Here is an 8,919-nt window from a genome sequence, read left to right as displayed (position 1 = left end):
GCATACCGCTGGCACTACATGTACCACAGATTGGGAACCACTGGTCTACACTTCTTATGCTGTGTTAAAAAAAAAAAAAAAAAAGAGAGAGAGAAAAGAAAGATTTGGTTCTTTGCGTATATGAAGGATTCTTGCACAAAAATTCAGAATAAAATTTCTATCCGTCTTAATCAAGCTATTAAACATGGCATTAACTACATATTGTTAAAGAGTCTTTTAAATGGATGTAGGAATGCCAGGGTGCATATCAGTAAAGGTGGGGCAGTAGAGGTGGGGTTGTGTTCTTCTATGTGTAATCTCACTGTGGATGTGCATACACTTCAAGTGTTTAACCTCAGACTGTCTTACCATAGCAGTAGCAGTGCCAGTATAGCATGCACTTCCTGCATCTCAGTTTCTCTCAACTGACTTGGCTTGAGATAAATATTTTTTCCCCTCAACTATCTGTCTGCGTCCAACCATAGTTTTATTTCATTTCACCTTACATACTCCCCTAGTATATTCTTATTTTTATTCTTTTTCCCTTGTTGGGTTTTCCCTTGCCATTTCAATGTTACTCTCCCTTCTTATTTTTCCTTTCTTCCTCCTTATTTTTTTCCTCTCATCTGCACCATATTGGTGAAGCTGCCTTTTCTGTGAAAAACATATTTTTCCCCATCTTCACATGCCATCATAACTCTATATTCATTTTGCAACAGTGCTTTGCCTCGGATGGGCAACTGAATTATTTTTCAGTGAACTGAATTTTATTGCCTTGAAGAATCTCGTTCTTGGGAAATGCTCCCTTTGTATGCCTCGTAGGCTAGGAAGAAACATGAGACCATGATCTAGGTTTTCCTCCTGGATCTCTAATCCCAGGATGTAAGACAGCTAGACTCCTTCAGTAAGGCCACTTGCCTCTTCTGTGCTAAGAGCTTGAAGAACACAGGTCATATAGAGGTTGTATCAAGTGAACTTCCCTTCTTTCTGAAAAAGTTCATGGTTCTACCTGCTCTCTTGGACTGACCACAGACATGATTTTAAAGATAGTTTTTGGACCCAAAGTTTATCTCCAGAAGCTTTGGTTTCCAGTTTGGTGGATCATTTCTAGTGCTCCCTGACTGTCTCCTGCTTACTCGCTCTGTGGTTCAGAACACATACATTGGACAGCTCTCAGTGACAGTCTCTAGGCAAGACTGGTTTCATCTGCAGTGGAAAAGGTGTACCTAACTTAACTAGACTTCAATCTGGTGTTGGGTGAAGCTTCATTCCCCTCTATAAGCTTTCATCACAGCTGTATTGGACTACAGCTCAAGTATGGCAACAAATCCTTAACCTCACTTGAGGTTCGTTCGACTCCCTCCTGTAGGGTTATCCCATCTTTCCCACCCACTGGTCCTCTGCTTCCTTCATTTGTCTAGTAGGATATTCTGTTCTCTGTATCTTAACCTGCTGCTTATGTCACTGCTGGGGGCCACTGTTAAAGCCTAGTGTCCCCTGTTTACTGATATATATCATTGATGACGGCCTTCTTACTATCACTTAAGCAAGAACAAATGAGATGCAGATGTTGATGACTGATTTCCTTCATATTTAGTCTTCTACCCTTAACAGGTACATCTAAAGATTTGTTTCTGTCTAAGACTTTCATTGGATCACATATCAAACAACAGATCCAACCTGCTAGTGTTCTGTCTCTAGTGCCCTACTTCTCTACAGTCAAGATATCATTGTGCACACTTGACATGCAAAGAGTCTTGTTCAGACAAAGTCTTTCAACAGGTCTTCCCAGATGTTGCCTTCTGAGGCAAGAGATCCAAAGGCACAAACACTTCATCTCAGAGGAAGAATATCAGACTGTGGCAGAATGTGTCACTAAAGTGGTCCTGGCTTTGTAGTATCCTAGTAAATGAAGGCCATTAGAAAGAGCAGCTAAGAAGAAAGAACAAAGCTCAGAAAGAGTTAAAAACAGGAGAGAGACAGAGAGAAGGACAATGAGTCGATAAAACCAAAGGAAAGCAGGGTAAGAGTTGTAAATAGAAATATGTTGCAGGACCTTGTACAGTGCAGGAGGGCTGTCGGTCCTCAGTGCTTCAAGAAATCTATCAACATGTAGAACCTCTGGCCTAGAGCATCAGATGGATTTTATCGGTCAATATAGGGAAAAACAAATGTCGATGTTTGCTTGAGTATCCTTTTACTTTCCCAAATAAACCCATTAATTTTGGAATTTCTTACGGCTTTCAAGTGAGAAATATTTTAAGGGTATGAAAAGCATCCTGTGAAGGACTTTATCTTCAGGCTTTATTAAAAGTGGTTATTTAGGGAAAATTGTTCTGTTCTTGTTTTCTATTGGAGTCTAGGAAGTGATTAGCGATAAAACATAGTGTGATTTAAAAGTTGGAAATAAACAAAATAGAACCATTTGGTTGGGGTTTAGTTTTAAAGTAGTAATTATTAATTTAAAAACTGCTTGATATGTTTCAAAGCTTGATCATAAGCATAAAAATACCTCTCAAAGAAAATAAATGCCTCATTTTATTTGAGAGTGCTATTGGCTCCAGTGGCTGCATTTGCCAAGGATGTATTTGTATGTTTTACAGCAATCTCTTAAAATCACTGCCAAGTTTCCTGCAAATATTTTGACACCAATTAGTGAAGTCAGCTCCTTCTTTATTTTACCTATCTATTCCATTGCCCCCATTTTACCTCCAGAATGATTTAGGTTTCACCCTCTTTAATATATTACCACTTGGCTATCAGATTTTCTTTTGCAGTATGCTTGCAGCATGCTTCTTTGCAATTTTCCTTTGACAGAAAAGCATGTACATGTATTGCTTACAGTAGTGGTAATTCCCCATATAACTAGCTATGATGTTGACTATTCTATGTTAAATCATGATTTGATCCGTCTTTGCTTGTCTTAAGACGTAGGTCAACTCAGAAATTGGTTGAAGCAGTGATTCTCAACCCAGGGTGCCATAGGGTGCCTTAAGATCTTTACAGGGGATGCTATGTTAGCACCGGTAGGCGTGTAAATATATCATTCACTAGAATAAAACCAGCACTTTTCATATAATAATCCAAAGCATTAAAAAATCTGATCTGTTATAGTCTTTCTAAGTTCTTTGCCACAAAAGAAATTGCTGTAATATTTTTTCACTGCGGGGGGAAAAAAGGTGAAAACTAAGTGCAGGTGTCTTGAACCTAACAAGGGGCGTCTTGAGCCTAAAATGTTTGAGAACCACTGGATGACAGCTGTTCTGTCTTGTACATTATTATTGCAAATCTTGTGGGTGTAGTTTTAAGCTAATACTAGGGAAACCTAGAACTCTTGCATTAATTTTGCCTTTAATCATAACATCAGCCCCCATTTTTCCCACTGGAAGAAATAAGTTTCTTCATTTTAAATATTCCTCTGTCCTGTGAACCTGAATTTAAAATGGAGTCTTTTATTGCAGTAAACAGTATAAATGCTGAAAAGCAATTTTTAGTTTTTAACTTCCAGTTGTATTGATATTGGATGTTAAAAATAAAATACACTGTTTACTTAAATCCAAGACAAGGGGTTTTTTACTTATTCAGTATGAGGTTGGGGGCCCATTGTCTTAGATTCAAGTACAAGGTGTGTGGGACAGCAAGAAGTACAGGCACCAGGTTGGGGGGGAAGAAGTACAGGCACCACAGGGGTGGGGAGACCAGTACTGGAGTGTGCTGGCTCCAGAAGAGATCATAGGCAGGGGTGGGGACAAGTGTATGGAGGGATGGTACTGAAGACCTGGCGTGGGGGATCCTGGTTTTCTCTGGCTTAAATAAAAAAAATCCCCAATTTTTAGATTCAAAAAAACTAACCCAAAAATGATTAAAATGAAACACCACTAATATGTAAATATATATATTAGTGATGTTTCATTTTGATCATAGAAAAATGTGGATTTTGGGTTACTTTTTTATTATGAAAATTGGTGCTTGGTCGGTTTGTTTGTTATTCAAGAAAACCAGGATCCCTGCTGATCAGGAGAAGTTAAATTACTTTCCCAAAGCTACTTTAAACTTGTTACAAAAAATAGTTAAAACTCACTGGTTCCTGACTTCTAGTCTTATTCCCCAATGAATAAATTCACTTTCTTAGACTCCTGGCAGGCATTAGTCAAGCAGCAATTAACTAGTTAATTGCACCATAAATAGTAACTCTGCCACATTTTCAAGGAATTCATGGTGCTATAAAAAGGGAAACTGCTACAAAAATATTTCATAAAATATATGTAACACTTTTGTGGCTGATTTTCCATCACAGCTTAAATTGAACCTAATTGTGGTCCTGGGGCTGGAACAAACAATTGTGGTCCTGGGGCTGGAACAAACAATCAGCTGACTTTCAGTGTTTGCCCCAGGACCACACAGCAGTCTTGAAGCCGCTCCATGTGGTTCTGGGGCTCAGACTGGCAATCAGTGGACTGCCAGTCCCAGGCACAGGCTGCTGATACCCAGCTTTCAACTTGCTGATGCCGGGGGTCCCAGGTTCCCCTTGTGCTGGTAAGTAGTAATGGCACTCTTAGAATATGATTCCTGATCCCATTATTGCATATTCTGCCATGCAATTGTTAGGATTGGGAATCGGATCCCACCTTGCCAGTAAATGAACCTGTGCTAGGTGCCTTAGAAAGCACCAGTTAAAAAACCACAGGTTTTGCATATATAAATACATATATGTAAAATACATAAATGTACATTATGTGAGGTATAACTGCATCTCTTATATTGAGGCGTTACTTCAAACTGTGAATAACTTACTGTTTTACCTACTCTTAAAACTTTGCACAACTTTTGTAATTGAAAAACAAGATGAGCTTAGTTTCTTTAGTTATTGTATATACAGAGGTGTGTTGAAGTATTTCCACAATTGTATTACTAACTTATCCCTGTAGATAGTGTTTTACACTTTCTAATTTTTTTTGTTTCTACTTTAACTTTCTTATCAATTTGTAATTCCAGTTAAAATTATAAGGCTGCTTGCAAAGATTACCCCTCCCCCCCAAAAGCAAATAAACCCAACAGCGCTTTAAACTCCATGTACCCCTGCACTGAGCCCAGCTCATGCCCAGAAGAAGCATTGTGCTAAGTGGAACCAGCTCACCCAACATCTGTATAGATCAGGTGCTTTAGTGAGGCTTTACTAGGACTTTCAACTAATAGCTGATTGAATCAGCTTGAGATAAATAAAAGCACCAAAAAGCCCCACTGAAGCACCCAATCCATACAGACGCTGCAGAGCCGGGTCGAAGTAACGCATTACTGCTTCTTGTAAAGTGCAGGGTTTTTTGCTTTTTTGGGGTGTTTTTTGTGTTTTAAACATATGCAAACAGCCTAAATTAATACTGTTTATGAAACTGAAGTACTGCAACAAAGCAGATCATAGCCAAACTTTGCAAATGTGCATATACTTGGGCAGTGGAAAAATAACTCATTTGGAAGCTACCTGTTTTCACAGCACTTGCATTTAAAAACCTTGTCCCATCTCTCAATGCAGGGAGCTGGGTAGGAAATGTTTTGTTTTTCCCACTTTGAAAAATTTAAATAATTTTTCCAACCCAAATTGAAAGAAAAAACAGCTATTTGGAAGTCATTAGAAAAAAGGCTGTTTCAGTAGTTTTCAAAGCTTATTATTCTGGTATGGGTTGTTTTATTTTATTTCTAAATAATTTCAGATTGTGAAATTGGACGTTTTTGCTTTGAAAGTTATGTCCTGTTTTGGCAATTTTAATTTTCTCTCTGCCCTCCTTCTGCACTCCCCCCCCCCCGGAAAAACAAAAAATTGTTAGTTCTCCATGCATTGTTTAATTTCTTTTCTTTTTAGCTTCAGGTGCATCTAGAAGACCTTGGGTGCTAGGAAAGGTAATGGAAAAGGAGTATTGCCAGGCAAAAAAGGTAAGGAACTATTAAACATATGAACCAATAATTTCAATAGAGAAATAGAGCCAAATTTTGCCCACATGCAGTCATGTACATGTACCTTCTTGAAATAAATATGTATTATGCGCAAGTGTGGCAAAAAGTAGCCCATAGCTCTTGTAATTGATTGGAAACTTGGAGATGGGTAGATTCCCAGAGCATGCATAAATGTATGAATTAGAAGTTTTATGAATGTGTTTAAAATAGGAATTTAGGGAAGTAGTTAGACTTGCATAATTTTGCCAACACAGGTAGTACATGTATGAGTTATTTTGAAAAGGATGCATGAATGTGTTGGAAACTATTATTCATTTCTAAATAGCTTTGATTTCTGAGCAATTGCTGCTTTACAGAGCCTAAGAGAGCTAATTCCTGTAGGAGTAAAGAGCGCCCCCTGTTATGTAATGCATACCCTTTTTAATTGTGATCAATAAATGGTATCAGTTGCCATTTTGAATAATTAGTATTGCCAAACCAGTTTTTAGATATCAGTTGAAAAAAGGTATAAGAGGATGAAAATCAGGTCATGCTCTGAAAAATGTTAGTGAAAGCAGAACACAAATTTTAAAATGCTTTTAGATGTAATTTGTATCAATTCTTGCTGGTTCTTTCAGGCACAAAACAGATTTAAAGTTCCTTTGGGTACAAAATTCTACAGAGTGAAAGCAGTGCCGTGGAACAAGAAAGTATAACCCAGTGGAAACTCAGTTCTTTGTTTCATTCTCTTCAGACGTGTCCTTCAGTGCTCATTCATCACTACAAATACCATGCCATCTTTTTTATACTGAGGTCATGTGACAATAAACTTCACTGATGTACTACTTTTACTTTTTAACGGGTTACATTTTAGAAACAAGAATTTCATCAAAATACCTGGCCCTAACTGTTCCAATTTTTTCACCCAGATAACTTTAGTACTGTGGACCAAATGAGTTCATTTTCTCAAAGGGCAACCCTGTACATCGTGGCTTATTATTAGCCATGTTAAATGCCTGTTAAATAAACATTAGCTCGTATTTAGATGTTCAATGTTAGTTACCATTATTACCAGCATATGTCCCTTTGTGAAATCATTATCAAAGTACTTGCACTCTTTAACAGATTCTTTATAATATGTATAAATTCAACTATTTAAGAGGAGTGTTCATTGCATGCAGATAATCATATAATTTTTCTTCAACATGAGTTTGCCTCTGTAGATGCATAAAGATAACTACTGCAAGTTGTTTCATTACCTTAAAATGCTCTTTAATGTTTAAAAAAAAAAAAAAAAGAAGAAAAACTTGTAATTTGATGGGCTGATACAGAAATCAGTCAAGGTAAATCTGCAATCTTCAAAAGCACTTTCGATGGATTGATCACACAGATTCTGAAGGGAAGAACCCTTGTGCTGTTGGATTTGAATTGAAGCACTTGAAACTTCCCAACAAAACAGAAGTCTTGTATTAATCTATTTAGAAAAATCATATTGATGAAATTGTATTTCATGGTTGAGTTTCAGGAAAAAACTCCATTGTACATTAACCATACAAGAGTCATTTAAGTAACAAATTATTGTAATTGTAAAAGACATGTAGAATTTTAAAACAATAAAGATTTGAACCTGTATATGTTTGAATAGTTTTGTGCACCTTCTAAATGTTAGTTTTGTATAAGTTAGAAAAGCAATGATCTGTCTGTTCTTCGTCTGCCGTAGATTACTCTTATAAATTTACACTGGTTAGAAATGACATTGTTGTCCCCAAACATTGTGTATTTTTCAGTATATAGACAGGCTCCTCCTGTAACAAGAAATAAAACTGAAATAAGTGTCAATTCATATCTTGTCAGCAAACAAGCCAAACAGGCTGATTTATTCTTATGAACTCCTATGCTGACGCAATACTGTTGTTACACAATTCTAACAAAAAATATGCCACCAACTGTGGCATTCTCGTTGTTCCCCTCAACCAGGTATATACCAAAATAATTAAAGGTAATATTTCATTCTCATTGATCTACATTATTATATAAAAGCTCCTAGATATGTTGTCTACCTAAAATGTTATGACATCAAGCACCAATTATGGATTAAATGTCATTATTTTTGTCACAATTTGAAAGTTTTTTAGAAGGCCTTCACAGAAATATGAATTGCTTTTCATATTTTATGTGGCAAATTGCAAACCATACATGGAAAAAGAATACTCTAAAATTGTGACAGTTTCTCCCTGAAAATCAAACTGGTGGCAGTTGTTAAATAAAAGCCCAGTAAATGATTACAATGATGTCTAAGCAGAAACATGGGTTCTTCAGCAAAAATATTTCAGTAGCTTTGTTGTGGTAAAACCTAAGGTAAGTAAATGCCAGTATAAGAAGTGTAGTGTTCAAGTCTGAATTCATAATATGATTTTAATTTGAATTTCCTAGCTTACTTTTTGTCTTCAGTTAAGTTCAAAGTTCACCAGGTGTGACCATGTTGCTATTCCCACAAGTTTAATTCCTTGGAGAAAAGTCTGCAACCAGCAGCAGTTACATAGCTTCTCTACAGCTGCCAAGCACTGATCCATGGTAGAATATGAAGTTCTACAGCCTAGTAGAAATATAGATGAGTAGAAAACTTTCCAATGTCTCCTTTGAAAATGAAGCACCTGTTTGACAGCAGGACACTCGTTTAGGTCCAAGAGACAACAATGTGTTCCTGCCATACGAGTGCATGAGCCTTTTCAAGCTATGTCAAAATTAGAAATTTTCAGGGGTTCTCAGTTCTCAGCCTGTCCATTACCAGTCCCCTGTATCTCTTGTCACTCCACACATTCTTCATAAGGGTAATTTCTAGGTTCCTCAGCATAGGAAGAGACTTAGCTACATAAAATTAAGCAGACATGGGAAACTTTGGTATTTCTGTACTAACCTGAATAAACCCACTTAGGAAGAAGAGGTTTGCATTAATTCTTTGTTCTGGTCTTAGCCAGGTAGCTGACTTTACTTGACCATGCCTTTAATTCA

At 37.0% G+C, this 8,919-nt stretch overlaps 1 protein-coding gene across 5 annotated transcripts in view; it reads left to right on the top strand.

Annotated features, from left to right (window-relative positions):
- The window catches only part of RB1CC1 (RB1 inducible coiled-coil 1), a 136,178-nt gene extending 128,639 nt beyond the window's left edge, over nt 1-7,539 (top strand). For all 5 annotated transcript variants that reach the window (XM_019527222.1, XM_019527213.1, XM_019527205.1 and 2 more), the window contains 2 exons: nt 5,837-5,907; nt 6,546-7,539. In XM_019527222.1, coding sequence (XP_019382767.1) covers nt 5,837-5,907; nt 6,546-6,623 — 149 coding nt within the window. In that variant the 3' untranslated portion in view covers nt 6,624-7,539. The remainder of the gene's footprint in view (nt 1-5,836; nt 5,908-6,545) is intronic.
- The last annotated feature ends 1,380 nt before the right edge of the window (nt 7,540-8,919 follow it).

The sequence above is a fragment of the Gavialis gangeticus genome, unplaced genomic scaffold (genome assembly GCF_001723915.1).
Source record: "Gavialis gangeticus isolate Ggan-Ray unplaced genomic scaffold, GavGan_comp1, whole genome shotgun sequence".
Lineage (NCBI taxonomy): Eukaryota > Metazoa > Chordata > Crocodylia > Gavialidae > Gavialis > Gavialis gangeticus.
This window is presented reverse-complemented; position numbering and strand designations above follow the sequence as displayed.